The 19,491-nt window shown below is 34.2% G+C and overlaps 1 protein-coding gene across 2 annotated transcripts in view; it reads left to right on the plus strand.

The window, feature by feature from the left end:
• MAK (male germ cell associated kinase) overlaps positions 1-19,491 on the plus strand; it is a 48,404-nt gene that overhangs the window by 12,872 nt on the left and 16,041 nt on the right. For both annotated transcript variants that reach the window (XM_015587275.2, XM_006909270.2), the window contains exons 5-10: positions 1,563-1,642; positions 4,257-4,389; positions 9,827-9,998; positions 11,004-11,171; positions 14,687-14,998; positions 19,117-19,289. In XM_015587275.2, coding sequence (XP_015442761.1) covers positions 1,563-1,642; positions 4,257-4,389; positions 9,827-9,998; positions 11,004-11,171; positions 14,687-14,998; positions 19,117-19,289 — 1,038 coding nt within the window. The remainder of the gene's footprint in view (positions 1-1,562; positions 1,643-4,256; positions 4,390-9,826; positions 9,999-11,003; positions 11,172-14,686; positions 14,999-19,116; positions 19,290-19,491) is intronic.

Below are 19,491 nucleotides of genomic sequence, written 5' to 3' on the forward strand. Positions count from 1 at the left end.
ATTTTAATATATATGTCACATATATACATATATATCTATAGTTGTTAATGTGATAGCAAGTGAACACTAAAAAGAATCAGCTTTGGAATTTCATGATTCAATTCTGGATTTCTAAATTAAAGGAAATAATTATTTAGAAAATTATTCAATGGCATAGGTATAAATTTAACCATTAACAAGTGTATATGTTAAAGGGCTATTTGAAATTAAGTAGTTTTTATACTTTGTTTTTGGTAGCGTAACTTCTTGAAACATTGTTTTGATAATCAAGACTAATTTAAAAGCCTTTTTTATTCAAATAAACTTTCCCTTTTCAATTGGAGACCAATATACATAAATCTTTGTTCTTATTATATAAACTTCAGCATAGAGTATCATTTTTTACAAAGTTAAATTTTTGGCAAGGATAAAGGTATTTTGTTTCTTTTAAAATGTATAGTTTATGAAAGCGAGTGAGTTTTTAAAATATTTCAATAATATTTGGTCTATACTATTTTCAAATTTGATATAAGACCAGTGTTATCTTTCTCTGCCTATTGTATGTTTCTAACCCATTTGGTGGGACATTTTGGAATATTATATAAAAATATAATATAATTAACAATATGATGTTAAAAAAGAGGCCATTTTCTATATGTTGAGAACATTTGAATAAACACTCTAAATTAATTCAATCAATCATGATGAAATAATGATGTTAGAAAATGTTGAAATTATCATAAAGTTGAAAAGCTTAAAATTATTTCTTCCAAAACATAGCATGGCTTCAGGGTCAAAGAATAATTAATTCGGGGTCAAAGAATTAATGTCAACCACATTAATTTGTGGCATGCTATTGATTAATATTTTTCAGCCTTAATTTAGCCTTATTTGGATCTCACTTTAGGCTTTATGTAAATACCATATAAAGCTGCACTGTCCAATACAGTAGCTGCTAGTCACATGTGGCTATTTTGAATCATAGCTGGTCTGGATTGAGCTGTACCGTAAATGTAAAATAAATCACATACTAGATTTTGAAAACTTGGTACAAAAATAATGTAAGTTCATTAGCATTTTTAATATCGATTGCATATTAAAATAACATTTCATATACATTAGTTTAAATAAAACACATTGTTAAACACATAAGTAGTTCTCATTTGTGGCTCTTATTATATTTATATTGGACAGTACCAATGCACCCTATAGAACTGAAGCAGTTATGCCCTTAAAACTCTTAAAGCCTATATAATACAGGTTTGCACACTTGGCTTACCTGAAAGTTATCAGTTTTCCAGTTTACTTTGCTCCTTTGGGACAGTTTAGAATTTAGCTATTGAATATTTGTACAATGCATTCAATACTGGATTTGAGTGTTTACCACACATCAAAACAAAAATAATTCTAATACTCATGTTTTAAATTTATGACCTTTAATGCTATAAAACTATAAATCATACCATTAGCCAGTATCATGAGGCCAACAGGGCCTCCAAGGGAGGAGGAACCTTCTTATTTGTTTAGGTAGGTTGGTTGGTTAGCAAAATTACATGACTATTTATTTGTTCATTTCTTCACAGAAACAAGTTGTTCCCTGAGTCAGTCATCAGAAATATTATGTATCAAATATTGCAAGGGCTGGCATTTATCCATAAACATGGTAGGTTTAAGTTTCATTTTCCTACCTCTTTAGATTATTATCAAAGTAAGCAGAGGAATTGTATATACACTGTTAAATCATATTGTATTTAGATAACTACAAGTTTGGAGTAGGTTCCTACACACTCTGACATTTTTATTTTTAAAATTTAGACTTTCTATCATTTTATATAAAATAAAATTTCTATAATCTATAACTATCTTCCTCTATAGCAGAATTTTTGATAGTTTGATTATCAGCCTTCAATCTCAGCCACCATAACCCATCCTGCAACTTTATTCCCCCAAATTTTACCATGGAAATGAAAAAGATAGACAAATAAGGTCCTCCTTTTATAAATGATTGTAATGCTTTGATCTACCAAGACCAATTATTAACATTTAGGTAGTTTAAATTACCCATGCTATGATATTTTATAGTTTTCTTTAGTATTTACATTTAGTTTTTTCTATTCTTTGAGTGAAATTAAAGCAAGTGCTTGTTTTTATTTTTATGAATTCCTTATTTATGTACTCTTAATTTTTTTTCATAGCTATCAAGCCAAAATTATTAGTCCAGAAAGTTAGTATAGTTATTATGAAAAATTTTAGTGACATTTATTTAGAATCATTAGATGTTTAGATATTAAATTAGAAAAATTTCTACTATACTATTGCTGCATTCTGATTATAGGCATTGAAAAATCACCATCATTAGTCTCCTTTCATATTTCATCTTATATTTTATATTTTCTTTTCTCCTTTCTCCCCTAATTGCTATAGGAAATAATTTATTTTCAAAAAATACTATGCAGAATTCCATGTAAGCACTGTAAGAAAATTTCTTAATCCCCGGTGTTTTGTCTTATATTAACTATTAAGGTCTTTAAAAGTAGAAAACCCATGATAACATACAACCCATTGGAAAAAGTCAATCATTTATTAATACATGGAAATTAAAAAATGTATGCTATCTTAATTGTTCATAATAGATTCCTGATCTTCAGCCCAAAATATAGAACTGGATGAGTATGCTATTTAAACTCTGGTCAGATGATAACACCTGATATTTGCACGAGTTAATTTATGGAAGCAAGTGTGATGTGGAAAATCAAACGCCTCATGAATTGTCTGATTTTTGGAAAGAGCTTTGTGTTTTATTAATATTTTTTTAGACTAGTAATAAAATTGACTTAGATTTCTTGAAATATATCAACTATCAGCAACTTCAGAGCACTAGAGATTGAAGAAAGTTATCTTGAGATTTAAAAATTGCTGCTGAAAGTAAATAACACATAATCTAGAGTTGGCTACAAAATTGACTACACAATGACTTGGGAAACAAGACTCTAAGAACAATAGACATTTTTGCAAAACGTAGTTATTTTTGCTATAGTTGATAAGCATCTCAGATGTAATATTTTGAGAAAATATTTTTAAAATAGCTGTCAAAAAATAAGACTAATAATTTTAGTTAAAATAGGACCAAGTTTCCAATATATTTATATTAGGGAGGATGGGGAAAATCTTAACTGTAGAAATGTGTAATTGGTTAAATTCTAAGGTTTTGTGGATTAGTGTCACTTTACCATCATGTGTTCCCATTCATATCTTCATATTATGAGAATACAATGTATTTCTCTTGAAAGTTCATGAAATGGATCTTAATAGCTATTTTGTATAAGAAGTATCAGATAAACTGAACTCAAAATATTGTAGATGTCACAAATGTAGAGCCCACGATGGCTTTGCAGGAATTATAGGCTGAGACTGTCTTCCTAGCCCAAAGCTACATGAAAACCCTCTCATGATGACCAGACCCATTCTTTATTTTCCCACCTTGTAAGGTCATTAGAATACAAGCCATCTGTGTACAAGTAGTGTGCTTTAGATCTCTCTTAGGAATTTTCAAGGAGGGCTTTCATGACTTTCTTCTTTCTGGGGTTTCTGCCTCATTTTCATTGGGCTACCTTTTAGCTTCCATAACTAACCATTTATTTTGTATATTGATTAGTAAATAAGCATTATAATTATTGAGTGTTTCAATAAAGCAGATACCAGGGAAGAACTGAGCTGTGATCATTTTAAGTGAATAAATTGGTTAAAATGCATGGAGTTCCATTTTTGTCTAATGGACTTTTCAAATGAGCAATTGTAGTCAGAGAATCTCATTGTTAAGCTACAGTGTGATAGAGCAGCAGTAAGAGACCTGCACTGACCGAAGCTTGATGACACAGCCCTCCTCAAGCTTTAATTAGGCTGCTTCTCTCTGGGTCTCAGCCTCCTCATCTGTGACATAATAGTGATCGTATAATACCTCCTTAAGGTGTTGTGCAGATTAATGGGAGATAATTATAATGTGGCAGTTTCTAGCCCAGAGCTTGAACTTACTGGATTCATAAATAGAAATACATGTTATTTTTAGTGACCTTATATGCTATGTGAACTTTCTTGCCAAATTATTTTGCAAGCAGAGTCCCTACCTCCTATCACTTTTTAGACAATAAATATGGTATTTTTTTTCCTAAGTTTACATTCTTAATTACATAACAGAGAGGCTCAGTTATATTTTGTCTATAAGTCAAATATGTTTAAACATGATGATTTATTATTGTTTTTCTTCTCTATATTACCAGGTTTTTTTCATAGGGATATGAAACCAGAAAACTTGCTTTGCATGGGTCCAGAACTTGTGAAAATTGCTGATTTTGGACTTGCAAGAGAATTAAGGTCACAGCCACCATATACTGATTATGTATCTACCAGATGGTTAGTAGTTTTATGCAGCTCTCCAGAGGCATATGTCTGTGTTGAAGTTTTCCTGCAATGGATTATTATATATCTTTCTGGAGGTTCCATATCAAGTATTGAAAACAAAGTATAGAAATGAATTTGGTATGCTTTGGAGAAAAGATTGGTTCAAACTATACTAATTTATGAAATAAGAAGGAAAAAGATTTCATCCATTTATTTATGCAACAAATATTTAATGAGCACCTACTATGTGCCAGATACTATCTTAGGCACTGGGAACACAGAAGTGAAGTAAACAGAAAAATAAAAACCTCTACCTCATTCTGCTTACATGACAACCAATATACAAATATCATGAGTTACCAACAGAAAGACATACACATGTTCATCTAAAAACATGTAATAGTCCTAAACTGCAGACTATCCAAATGTCCACAACCAGTGACATGATATATTCATCCAGTGAAATGCTTTATGGCAATGAAAACAAAAAGTCTATAACTACATGCAACAATATGGATGAATCTCCCAGATACAATGTTGAGAGCAGGAGCCCAAATAGGAAAAGAGCATATACTGTGTGACTCCATTTATATAAAGTGAAAAAATAGAGAAAACTAATCTATGCTGTTAAAAGTCAGGATAACAGTTACATAGTGGGGTTGGAGGGTAGTAGGAACTGGATGGGTGCAGGAGAGGGGCCTTCTGGGATGCTGATAACATGCAGTTTCTTGATTGAGGTGCTGGTCCATGGATGTGTTCTGTTGTGAAAGTTCACCAGGCTGTATGTTTTTCTGTATGTATGTTATACTCTAATAAAAACAAGTTAAGAATATTCGTATGTCAGATGATGATACATTATTATGGAGAAAAATAAAATATGGAAAGGGACAGCGAATTAGGATCAATAAGGGAAGAAAAGGGAATGTTGCTATCTTAAATAGAGGATCTCTCTGAGAAAAGCCCCGGAGGACCTGCTGGGGCAAGCAGGAGTTTTTCTGGCAGAGAAAATGCCGAGGATAAAGGCCTTGACGCAGCAGTACCATGTGTAGGCTCTGCAGAGTGCAGGATGAATTAAGAGGCAGTAGTAGAAAATGAGGTTAGAATGTTTAGAGGTGGCCAGATCTCATAGGTCACTGAAAAGACTGTGGTAGTTTTTTAATCTGAGCAAACTGGGGAGCCCCTGGAGAATTTTGAGAAGAGGTGCGATGTGATTGGATATGTTTTAAAAGTATCACTCTGTATGTTGTATTAAAAATAGATTTTAGAGGAGCAAGGGCAGAAACAGGGAGACCAGGTAGGAAGCTGTTCCAATAATTTGGGCAAGAAATGATAATGACTTGGATCTGGTGGCCATGGAGGTGGTGAGAGGTAGGATGCTTCAATATGTTTTTAAAGTAGAGAAAACATAAGTTCCTGATGAATCAGATAATGGAGTCAGGACTCACGAGTTTTTCTCCTGAGTGACTAGAAGGATGGAGTCAGCACTAATTGAGATGGAGAATGCTATGGAGCTCCTGGGGGAGAAGCACAGTTCAGTTTTGGGTTAAGTTGCTATGAGACAACCGAGGGGAGATGTCAAAGTCGGCCACTGGATCTGTGATCTAGAATTCAGGGGAGAGGGCTGGGCTGAAGATATAAACTTGGGAGACCTCAGTGATAAAAGTCATACGATTGGATGGGGTCACTACGGGAGCGTGTATAGTTGGAGAAGAGAAGAGGTCTGAGGACTGAGTCTAGAGTGACCATATGCCCCCGTTTGCCCAGGATAGTTTCAGCCAATGCCTGTTATCAATAGTTTAATAAAAATGATCTGGGATAGGTGTGAGAGACTGCCACAGTATGCTTCCTTCTTCCTCCATGGCCTTACTTTGTAATGCGAGAGATATGTGAACAGTGAATACTGAAGCAAGTTCATGCTTTGACATATGGCTAATTTGGAGATTTCCTGTCTCATTATCCGAATCTTTCCTGAAGCAATGTAACAAAATGTGCTTAAACAAGAGCAGTTCTCAGCCAATGTTCATCTTGGGCATGAATAGGAATAGTATTTGATACTGTTTCTCCTGCCAGGCACATGGCATACAAACCACTTGCCATAACCTTTGAGATGTAGGTTGGTGGAATCATGAGAAACACAGGAAGTTATAGGTTAGGTGTACAAGAAATGAGCATTGGAAATAAACACTCAATAGGATACTTGTAGGACATATAGACAGTGGCCTAAATATTCATTTTATAGTGATTATTACATAGTATAAATCTATAACTATTTTGTTGTTTGGTGTTATGGTTTGAATTGTGTCCCCCCAAAAGATACATTGAAGTCTTAGCCCTTGTGACCTGACTTGGAAATAGTTTCTTTGTAGATGTAAGTAAATTAGGATGTGGTCAGTAGGGTGGGCCATAATCTAATATTACTAGTGTCCTTATTAAGAAAAGAAGAGACACAGAGACAGACACACACTGTGGGAAGACACGTGAAGACATATGATGGGAGAAAGCCATATGATGATAAAGGCAGAAATTGGACCGATGTGTCCACAAGCCAAGGAATGTCAGTGATTGCTGGTAACACCAGAAGGTAGGAGAAAGGCACAGGACAGATTCTCCACTAGAGACTTCAGAGAGAACAGGGCCCTATCAACACCTTGCTCCAGCCTCCAAAACTGTGAGAGAGTAAGTTTCTTTAGGTTTAAATCATCCGTTTTGTGACACTTTGTTACAGCAGCCCTAGGAAACTAATATATGTGGTAATGCTTTTAAAAAATTTATATTGCAATGAACTCTTTTATCAACAATGACTTTCAAAAATCAAAAGTGCATATTTAGTGAAAAATTAAGTATTTTTCTCTTTCTCAAGAGAAGCTGCTGATGAACTCACATAAAATGTTCATTGGCATTTGCCTTCCACTACAGGAGCCATAAATCACTGACCTGGTGAAAACCAGAACACACAAATCTGCTGAAGCAGCACCAGCATCTATTTTAAAAAGTTAGTAGATATTTTAAGAAGACTATGCCAAAGACAGTCATTAGCAATACAGCTTTAGAAGATGAGTTTACACATGACTCTGTGAGGCACTGCTCTTCATTTACGTGAAATGAATATTATAAATTAATTTCGCTCCTTTAATTCCAAGTTTTATGCAGGTGTGAAAAATAAAGTGATTGCCTGTGAATGTATAGGCTTCTTTAGCAGAGGAAGAACTTCACAATGCCAGTTTTAAAAGAATATCTAAAGAGAAAAATTGATTCCCTCATTTCTAATAATAGTTTGATTTTTTTCATTGCAATCATAGAATCAAAAGTAAAATTTCTGGAAGTTCATTCGGAGAGAGGTGAAATGTCTGATATCACTACAAATGCTATTGTAATTTCAGTTAAAAAGTTCAGCATTGAAGATAAATTAGTTTTTGCAGTGATAATACAAATGTTAGTGGAACACAGCATCATAAAAAGTGTCTTTAATAAATCAAAAAACCTAGAAGGCAGAAATGATTTTGGATTGGTTAAGATGCCTGTCTTGTAACTGTATCCGAATAAGCCGTTACATTTATATTCTACCAATCAAAATGACAGCTATAGTTGTCAGAATTTATAATTTATATATATACACATAGTCACTAACTATAAAATTTTTATGATGACATTGATGTTGACTACAAATATGCTTCAGCATGGCAGCATGTGCTTTCTTTATTTCGTCACTCAAATTTTAGAATTGTTTGATCCTTCAAAGAATTACTTTATAAATCAATTTAGGTGATTTACAGTGGTATCTAGCTTCTTTGTGAACAAGTCCTTTATATTATGGTTGCATTTTGTTTTAAGTCACTTAGAAATCTTCAATCAGAAATTTTGATAAATGGAGTACCAAAACTCTAAAGTTTTTGAAGCTTATAGCAAATTGTGATTATTGAAAATGAAGTTTGCAAACAGGAAGACAATGATATTTATCCCTACAAATGTGAGGAGGAACTGATTTAGAAAATCTGTTTTTTCAGGAAGGATCTTTTGAAGGAGCTTCTGTTTTCATTTGGGTAAATGTAGATGCTATATTGAAATGGAATGCAATTGAAGACTTATTTTCAACATCTAAATTTGGCAAAAAAATTCAAAATAATTTTTGACTTATAACAATATTTATCAAAACAGATAATAACAGATTTTGCGAGGATGTGGTGAAATTGGTACCCTCATACATTTGCCGCGGGGAGTATAAAATGGTACAAAGCAGTCTGGCAGTTCTTCAGTGGTTAAGCATATAGTTACCATGTGATTAATTGTCGATTGATCCAGCAATTCCACATCTAAGTATATAACCAAGAAAAATGAAAACAGTCATCCACACAAAAACTCGTACATGAGTATTCATAACAGCATTATTCATAGTAGCCAAAAACTGGAAACAACCCAAATGTCTATCAGCTGATGAATGGATAAACGAAATGTTGCTATGTCCATACAATGCCCTATTATTTGGCAATAAAATGGATGAAGTACTGATACTTGCTACAATGTGGATGAACCCTGAAAACATGTTAAGTGAAAGAAGCTGGTCACAAAGGACTAGATAGTATATGGTTCCACTGATATGCAATGTCCATAATAGGTAAATCTATAGAGACTGAAAGTAAATTAGTGCTGGCAGCATAGGGGATATTGGAGAGATATGGGGTTTCTTTTTGAGATAATGAAAATGTTCTAAAACATTGTGACGACTGCATGAATATACTTAAAGGCATTGAATCATATACTTAAACAGATGAATTGCATATTATATGAATTACATCTCAATGAAGCTTTACTCTGGTAACAAAAATACAATACTTCAGAACATTTCGGCTGAAATATTGACACATTTCAATGTGGAAAAAAGAGAACTGAGACTATCCTCCACCAGATACCTTTGCTTTAGAGTAGTTTTCGCAATTAAAAATATTGTCACATGAAGAAATTGAGTCATTCGTGGGAATATCAGCACTTTCAAACTGATAAACAAAAAGAAAGTAAAAACCCCACTACTCAGGGATAATCTTTATCTTTTATTTTATGCTCTTCATATGAATATATCATGGATATAATGCTTTGTAAAATTATACAACTGTTTCCATTCAGAATTTATCTGCTTCCATTCAGAGCTTTCCTCCTTTTCTTTAAGATATCAGTTAGCACCTATTTCCATATTTATTTGTTTGAGTTCCTATCTTAGGCTATTTGAACATTTTATTTATATTAGTCTCCAGCCCCACTAATTGTTTGTGGTCAGGGAAAATGTGTTATGTTCTATCGAACCCCAGCACATTGTGCAAATGCCTGATGCACAGAAGGCATTTAATACCTGTTCCTGACTGAAATGCACAGCCAAACAGAATAAAGTCCTATTGCCACTCGATCTTTGAAACTACAATCAAAATAGTCTGTTTTGTTTTGTTTTCTATTTTCATAGGTATCGTGCTCCCGAAGTTTTGTTAAGGTCTTCAGTTTATAGCTCTCCCATTGATGTGTGGGCTGTTGGGAGTATAATGGGTGAACTATATACATTAAGACCACTTTTCCCAGGGACAAGTGAGGTCGATGAAATCTTTAAAATTTGCCAAGTTTTAGGGACTCCAAAAAAAGTAAGTACTCTTGTCCTTAAGTTGCTATAACTTTTGATTATTTATAACTTTTGCCTAGCTATCTGATAGTTTTACTTTTAAATAGGCTTACAATTTAATGGTTAATTTTCTTATAATCCTTAATTTTTTTTTTATTGGGATGGGCTGAGGATTACAAGAAGCCATAATCCCCCTAGACTGAAGAAAAAAGTTCTTGCCTTTCTTTAAGAACCTAAGAAAAAAAGCTCTATATTTAGAATTCTATATATTTAGCTCTTGGTTGATGACCAGCTGACTACAACATAGACAACCTTGCTTAGACTCTTTCCTGCTTGCACTGTGAATATCCCTTGACATCGACGCCTTAATCCCAGGTGCCCTGGATCTTATTTTCTCTTAATCTTTTCTCAATTGCTTTTGTACACCTTTACCATGGACATTTGATTTCTTGAACTGAGTACTTTTCAATTAACTATTGCTTTCACCTAGGTCTTACTTTCTGAGATGTACTTAATATGTTTAAGTATATATAATTACATTCTAATTAAATTAGTAAGTGCTTTCTAGTTAACAGTAGACAACCAAATGTAGCTATTAAAGCTTTATCATAATTGTCATTTCCCAGCTATGTGCAATTTTTAACATCGGACACAACATATAACATATAATCAAGTTCTTTGTAATAAATAATCAGCCTTTGCAAAACACATGTTGTTATTTGTTCAAAGTCACCTGGATCTCATCATCATCATCATCATGATCCAAATACCAGTTTAATAATTTGAAATTTATAAAAATGCTTTCTCATCGTCCTAACTTTTGGTTCAATGTTCTTTCTATACTGTTTGCAACACTAAATTGTATATGTGGTCTGGGATTTCATTCTCACATTTATTGATATGAATCAACATTAAAATTTTACATGAGTGATTTTTTTATTATTACTATGTTTTAAATTGATTACTAATTTTCTTTTTGCTCTCCTTCTATCTGCCTCCTCCCCCAACTTATATATTCCTTAAACAGAGTGACTGGCCAGAAGGGTACCACCTTGCATCCTCAATGAATTTCCGCTTTCCCCAGTGTGTTCCTATAAATTTAAAAACTCTTATACCCAATGCCAGTAATGAAGCTATTCAGCTTATGACTGACATGTTGAATTGGGATCCAAAAAAGCGACCAACGGCAAGCCAGGTAAAATGAATCTCCCTGGAATACTTTTTTTTTCTTTTTAATGTTGAAGGTTTACAATATCAGGGATATTTTCATTTGCAAAGATAAGGTTATTCTCAACCAAGGTTTTACCAAGAGAATTAAGGCATCAAGGCACGCAGAATGTGTAATGAATTAATTTCTAGCCATCTAAGATCTTTGGGAAAATTGCAAAAATAGCACTCCAGTGATTTTCTGTGTTTTGTGGTTAAAATTAGTAACTATGAAATTGAAGCCGAGAGGAATAAATCTCTAAAATGATAAAAATCCAAGCATGTGACAGGCTAGTTAGGAGGAAACTTGTCATGCTTAGTAAAAGGCATCTCTCCAATCATAAGATGTAGTAGAGTCTGCGAAGCTTTCCTTGTGGTTCGAGGTGGATTCTTCTTCACTCTCAGGCTCCCACAAGAGGGCAGCATGTGGCACTCATGCTTGACACCTTGTGTTGTATCTCAAATCTCATGGTCTTTAAAACACCATGGTTTTAATTTAAAAAGGGTTAAATTAAAAAGTTATAATAATATTTATTGTATTATTATTATTTAAATATAAATTCAGTATTAAAATTACCAAATAATTATTTGGCTTTAAAAAAAATTAAACTTGAGAAAATGTTTTCTGAAGGTCATCTGGAAGAAAAAAAAGGAAAGAATAGTCAAGACAGGTTTGCCCCAAAATAAGTAATTGGAAGACGGTGGTAGGGGTGAACAGCTTTTGCTATAAAATATTAAAATAATCTGTAAAGTGGTAATAATGACAACAATGAAGGTACTAGCATAAGAATTGACAAACAGCTCTGGGTTGCAGAAACTGTAAGTCAGTGTAAGCTAACATGGCATCACAAATTGGGGGAGGAGGATTGTTCAGTAAATGTTACTGGGACAATTAGTTAATTCTTAGGGGAAAAGTAAGTTTAGGTTCTTTTTACCATACTCTACAAATAAATCACAAAAGTTTTAAATAATGGGGGAGGGGAATTTGGGAAGTAACTAAACTACTAAGAACTAAAGAAAGTATAGCGAATTTTTTTTATCTCAAGGTAAGTAAATGATGGGTATAAAAGTAATAGAAGAAACCATAAAGAGAAAACTTAGAAGAATTGATCATAAAAATAAAATTTTTTTTCTTATATTCAAATCTTTTTCTTATATTCAAATTTTTTTCTTATATTCAAATCTTAAATTTGAAAGGCAGTGAGTTGTTTTTAACAAACACTAGAGTGTATTTTCTAGTGTTTCTAAACATTTATTATGTTTGTAATAAAAATATAATAAAAGTCTTTAAAATTTACCTAAAAAAAAGAAATGTGGGCATGATACATAAAAAAAATCATAGAAAAAAATTAAAATTACTAAAAAAATTTTTTAGTGTTCAACCTTTGTTCACTATCATAAAATGCAAATAAAAATGAAGTATTGGTTTTCTTATCCGCTAATTAACAAAAGATAAAAATAGTTTAAAAGCTATTTCTCTAAGTACTAACAATTTTGCACTGTATAGAAAGAAACTTAAAAACAATCAGAAAGTTGGGTAAAGATTTATACCCAGAGATGTTCAAAGCAAATTAAAAAAACTGCCCATTGGAAATATAAGCCTAAATGTTTGCAGGGGAACACTTAAAGTATGTATATCCTTACTATTATTATGCCACCATTAAAATGAAATTTTTAAAATAACCATTTCAGAGAATTCTCAAGCTCAAATCCTAAGTATAAAAGTAAGCTTAGGTATGATTTTATTAGAAAATATAGATATGATTTTATTAGATAGATATGATTTTAGATATGATTTTACTAGACAATATATACATATGTTATACAACTAGAAAAAAATACTGAAAAGAAAAACAACAAAATGTGAGTGGTAGTTTTCTCTTGGTGTTGGCATTAGAGATGATTTTAATTTCTTCTTGAGAACTTTCTATACATTCCTTATTCTGTGCAATGATCAAATATTCCTTTAATCAACAGGGATAAATGCTATTTTTTAAAAAGATTCTCTTCCTGAAGGATGGTAACTGTTATCTTAAAGGGGAAAAGTTGTTAAGAAATGAAGCCTTAAAATTGCAAAACACATTCATAAAGACTCTAGCTCCAAAATATGCATTATTAATTTAGGAGTATTGACACACTAATTAATGTGACTTTCTGTGCATCAGGTACTGAGGTAGTTAAATTGTCTGTATTTGTTGAGTTCCACTTAGCAGTTTTAGTGTAATAATGAACACATACACCCGTTGTGGTAGAGGATGTCTTAGAATAAAAACTCTTTTCACCTCTGACAAAATATACCTCCCTGCCTTTAACCTCTTTCTTGTTCATTATTTCATAGCTGTGCTTTTTAGTGGAAACAGGGAGACCTAATTAGAAAGAGGTTAAGTTATGGGATACAGGGATCATGTACAGAGCTGCCTCTGTCCCTTATACACCTGAGAAGTTAACTGTGAAGTCAGGGTTCTGCCCAGACACAAACTTAGTAGAACTGGGAACTTCTCAACTGCATCCAGGCATATAACACTGATAAGAGGATCAATATCCACAGCTGAGCTGCCCAGAGGCTTCAGCTCAAGACCAAGTTTCATCAACCTCTAGACCAAGTTTCATCAACCTCGGCACTACTGACAGTTTTGACCAGATAATCCTTTGTTGTGGGGCCTGTGCTGTTCAGCAGCATTCCTGGCAGCATGCCAAAATGCCAGTAGCATTTCCCACCCCCAGGTTATGACAATTAATAATGTCTCCAGACATTGCCAAATATCTCCTGAGGGGCAAAATCAGCCCCAGTTGAGAACCACTGCTCTAGACTATGTCACCCAGACAGTTATTAGCACCTCCCAAAACCATGCAATAGAAGCAAATTGAATGGATCCATCTAGTTAAAACTCAAACAATGACCATTTTAATGAGTATTTTTATATTATCTTCCCATAAATGTCTTCTCTTTGTCAGTCTATTGATAAATACATTTTAACAGATATGCATTTATATTCTTCTTAGAATATTTTTATCAATAGTAGGTATGCTGTATAATACTTAGGCTAAGAGTAGCCCTAAATTTTAATTTTACATGATGTTATAGTTAATTATTTCAAATAAACTACCTAGAAGGTTTTCTTAACTCATTTCTTAATGCCTTTGGATGGACTCTAAACCATTATCACTATCTAGCATTTTAATTTGACTTAATCACATCAAATTTAGCCACTGCTTATAAGTTAGATTTTCTTTTCATACAAAATCTTAACTAGAACAGTTGCTTTGCCTGGATATTTACATTCTTCCTACTAACTAGTACTTTATTTCTCTTAAGAAATTTATTTATCATTTTTTCCTGGTTATCTTTTTAAAGTCACCATGTGGGAGAAACTGGATGCTCTCTAAATCTAGGAAGCTTATCTAGACTAGTGTGATATATGCCTAGCCCAGTGCCGAACAACAGTTTATGTGCAATAAATTTATGTAAAACTGTTCTCATTTGTTATTTCCATGCTTTTATAGGCATTGAAACATCCGTATTTTCAAGTTGGTCAAATATTAGGCCCTTCCTCACATCATCTAGAATCCAAACAGTCTTTAAATAAGCAAGTGCAACCACTGGAATCAAAGCCATCTATACTTGATCTAGAACCTACGCCTCTGCCAGATATAAATGATCAGACTACTGGACAGCCCCAGCCTAAATACAGCCACCAGCCACTGCAGCCCATCCAGGCACCACAGAATACAATTGTGCAGCAAACACCAAAGCAGGAAAGTCAACAGAAACAGCCGCAAATACTATTTCCAAGTATTGTCAAAAACATGCCAACTGTAAGTAGCCCGTGATTCCTTAGACACAATAGTTTGACTGGCTCAATTAGGATTTTGTTTCTAGACATTCTTAAAAATGTGGGGAAGGATATAAAAGATTATTCTACATTAAAGCCTCTGCATCTGGGTGTCAGATAACTTAAAATTCTAAGTTAACTGTCAGAATGAACATAATAAAGTTTGCATGCTACAGACTTTAACAGTTAATTAGATGCTAAGGACTCAAAGAAAGAATTGAAAAGAATCTGGAACTAAAGAGAGCTGATCTTAAATCCTAAGGATTTTAATAGTAATTTTATACTGTTTTTAAATGTTAATGAACATGAATAGAATGGGTTTTTAAAGTGTCAGGCATAGTGTAAGACTTCCTCTTCCCACTTCTTGTTCAGTTCAGGGAGCGCATCCGGTGCCGTATATTTTAGCTGTCTCCTCAAGATGTATACTCCCAAATGCATTTGAATTATGGGCATTTTAGAACTGAAAGAGATCTTAAAGAACACTAATTGCTTATCCAGTCCTGCCATCCTTATATAAGTAAGCCCTGCCCCCAATAGCACTAATCACATTCTAACATACTATTAATTCTTTCTTACATGTATTGTTTATTATCTGGCTCTTCTTACTAGAATGTAAGCTCCATGAGGTCAGGGATGTTTGTTTTGTTTATTAATACAGACACAGAATGGGGCCTGGCGCATGGTAAATTCTCAACAAATATCTGTTGAATGAATGAATGAGTAACTGTCCACACTATTTTAAACCACATTAGGGTCCTGAGGAATCCACATCATCTTTGGGGCAATTCTGACCATTAGAAAGTTCTTCCTTATACTGAGTTAAATTCTGTGTTTTTTTGTAGCTTTTAACAAAAGTTAATCACTCTTCTAGAAAGGCAGACTTTTAGATATTTGAAAATAGCCCTCTGTCAGCCCTGTTCTCTAGGAGAAACATCCTGGATCCCTCACGTGGTTCACATATAACATCATTCATCAATGGCTGAGTAACCCTTGGTTCCTGCGTATGAAGGAGCCTTTGAGTCTCCTCACTGTCTTGCTTCCAACTTAGAACGAGGCTGCCAGAACTAGAGCAGACAGCAGGTGGGGAGGGGAGCATAAAACAGCATGAATCACCTCCAACATTCCAGAACCATATATTCACTTGTGCCACCAAGGGTTACATTTTTGTTTTTGTTTTTTTCTTGGTAGGCACATCAAATGTTGACTCATACCGAGAGGGAAGGAAGTTTTCTGAGTAGCCACTAAGCACTGTACACTATGCTAGCTAGGCCCCCTGTATACATTCTTCAAGTTGAAGTATCCAATAACATAGCCCTAAATTCTTAGATAGCTAATAAGTTCCAGAGTTCAGACAGAGCATTCTGTCAGCTAAAATTCCTATTTTTCACAGGTGCTTCTGCTAAAACACATATTCTGTACCTTTCTTTGTGTATTTGATCTCTAAAATTCAAAAAGTAGCAAGACTTTACTTTTACCTCTCAAATTTCTAATAAGTATTTTGAACCCTTATTTTGCCTTCTCAGTTTTACCATTCTGCTCAGCTTGTTATCAGCTATGGATTTGTTTAATTGTTCATTTTTTTTTTTCTCCTGTACCTTCCTGATGAACAGAATAGCAGGCCACTAGAACCTTCTTCTAGAGTGACACTGATCCATTAATTCGTGCTCTTGGTCAGATTATTGTATTATGTACTTGTCTTAGTCAACTAGAGTTGCCATAACAAAATACCATAGACTGGGTGGCCTTAAAAACAGAAATTTATTTTCTCATAGTTCTGTAGGCTGAGAAGTCCAAGTTCAAGGTGCTGGCCAGTTAGATACCTAGTGAGGGCCCTCTTCCTGGTTCGTAGATAGCTCCTCCTTGCTTTGCCCTTACATGGCAGAGAGACAAAGCAAGCTCTCTAAAGTCTCTTCTTAAAAAGGCATTAATCTCATGATGAGGGTCTCACTCTTATGACATTGTCAATCCCCAAATACTCCCCACCCCCGCCAAAGGCCCCATCTCCAAATACCATCACATTTTAGTTGGGGTATAAATTTTAAGGGGCATATAAATTTCAACATATACATTTGGGGTGGGGCATAAACATTCAGTCCATAACAGTACTGATCCACCTTTGTTATCCTACCATTACTTTATTTCACTGATATAGTGAAAGACCCTGTCACCTACTTTGCTGGAGTCCATATAGACTACATGTATTCATCATTCACTTTTTATGAAAAATGGTGGCCTATATGATCTACCACTTCTTTTATTCAGTGCTCGAAAACTTTCCCTTTAATTTTAGAATCTTTGCCCTCATCCTATACCAAACTTATTAATATGGAGTTTGTAAAAATCCACCTTCTACTTTATAAAATTTATATTTGCATCTCTCTAGTTTTCTCAGACATACAAGACTACTTGATATTACTTACATTGTTTAGTAGCATACGGCATCAGCTCACTAAAATATAATTCAATTGAAATGAGATTCTTGAATTCAACTAAGTATAACCTTTGATTAACTCTACTTATGTGTGGGGCTCCTTAGTCTGGAGCTCATTTTCCCTGACAACAAAAACAATAGTGTAATAGAAGTTGGCAAATAACACTTTTTGTCATTATCCATCACTATAACACCATGAGCTTCAAGCAACAGCACATCCTTTCTTTAAGCATCTTCTTGCTCCAAACATACTCTGCTTCCACATTCCCTAATTTTCAATTGCCTTTTGGATTTTTCAGTTTGTATGTATCTCTGTGTTCATTAGTGATGTAGAAACCTGACTATTGTGGCTTAATAATGGGTTGTTTTTCTCTCATAACAAGAAGTGGGGGTGGTGGGCAAGACAGGGCTGGTGCTACTTGTAAAAGGAACCAGACTGCTTCTGTCTTCCTGTTCTACCACCCTTAGCAGGCAGGTTCCATTTTTATGGATACAAGATGGCTGCTGCTCCTTTGTGTGGTTGTATCTGCCTTCTTGAAGGGGGAAGGGTGAAAGACTGAAAATGGCTCTCTTAGAAGTACTTCCCAATAGACTTGTAATTGTAACTCACTGGCTAGATCATGTCACCTGGCTATGTAGCTGCAAGGGAAGCTGGGAATTCAGCTATTTTAACTGGGGCATATTGCTGCACTGAACAAAATATCAGTAAGAAAAAAGGGAGAATGACTATTGAGTAGGCAATGAGCAGTATCTGCCACACTCTCCTTTGACCTCTGTTTAGACATATACAAAGTCCAGACCTTTTATTCCTTGTTAATAGCAACTGTATTCTTTCCTGAGCATTCCAACCACTATGAATCTGTTATCCTTGTCACTGCATGCTGCTATAACTGCAGAGGCCTCCTATTTGAAAAAGCTGACATTTCTAGAATGCTACCTTTATCACATCACTTTTTTCAGCTCCAAAGCATCCAGTGTTCTCCATTGCCCATAGAATAGCTTCAATTTCTTAGGCAGACATTGAAGGTCCTTCATAGTGTAGTATCGGTCTGTCTTTGCAACCCTGTCCTTCAGTACTTCCAGAACAAACCATCTACTTCAGTAAATGCACTCTACTCTTTCTTCCTGGAACAGACTCTGGCACTTTCTTATTAAAAAGCCATACTTTATACATTTCCTCTTCCAAACTAGGATAATAATAATAACAACAACAACAACATTAATAATACCTAACCTTTAATAACTCTTACTATGGGCTAGGACCCACCCTAAGGACTTTTGATGTATTTTACTAGATAAATAGTGTATATCCACATTTCAGGAGAGGAAACCAAGGCTTCGAGAAGTTAAGTCAATTGTCCAAAGAGACACAGCTACGCATGGTAGTTTTCCAAATTATATATCAATTAAGAATTAATTATAATCCTAAGTATTCAAGTCTGCTGCCAAACCAAGTTCAAAAAAATTTCTCCTTCCTCTCAAATCCTATTGTATTTTTAGCATGTGCTGCTTATTTTTGTTAATACTTTTAAATGTGTATATATGTTGTTACCTTAACTATATGTAAGGCTTCTTGAGAATGGGGACTCTTAGTATCAAATATAATAGCTTGTGTATAAAAGGCATTCAGCAAATGATTAAAGATGATGATGACTGACTTTCCACCACAGAAGCCAAATGGCATGCTGGGGCATAAAAGCGGGAGAAGGCGTTGGGGTCAGACTGTGTTCAAGTCCGGAGATAGCTGGGAAGAGATCGAGGACTGTGATTTCGGAGCTTCTCATTCCAAGAAGCCAAGCGTGGGTGTTTTCAAAGAAAAGAGGAGGAAAGATTCTCCATTTCGGTAAGATTTCAAATTCCTCCGGAAAGTATATTTCTATCATGCATCAACCTTATTTTACTCATTAAGTATAAATGAATGTAGACAGTAAAAGACAGTAAGTAGCTTAACGTTTTCTTCCACAAAACCTAAAACTCTGTGCCTGCCTCTGAAAAGATAAGCCTCTTGACTTCTCACAGTAATGATTCTCAGTATTATGGCTGAA

Source organism: Pteropus alecto, unplaced genomic scaffold (assembly GCF_000325575.1).
Source record: "Pteropus alecto unplaced genomic scaffold, ASM32557v1 scaffold121, whole genome shotgun sequence".
In the NCBI taxonomy this organism is placed as follows: Eukaryota; Metazoa; Chordata; class Mammalia; order Chiroptera; family Pteropodidae; genus Pteropus; species Pteropus alecto.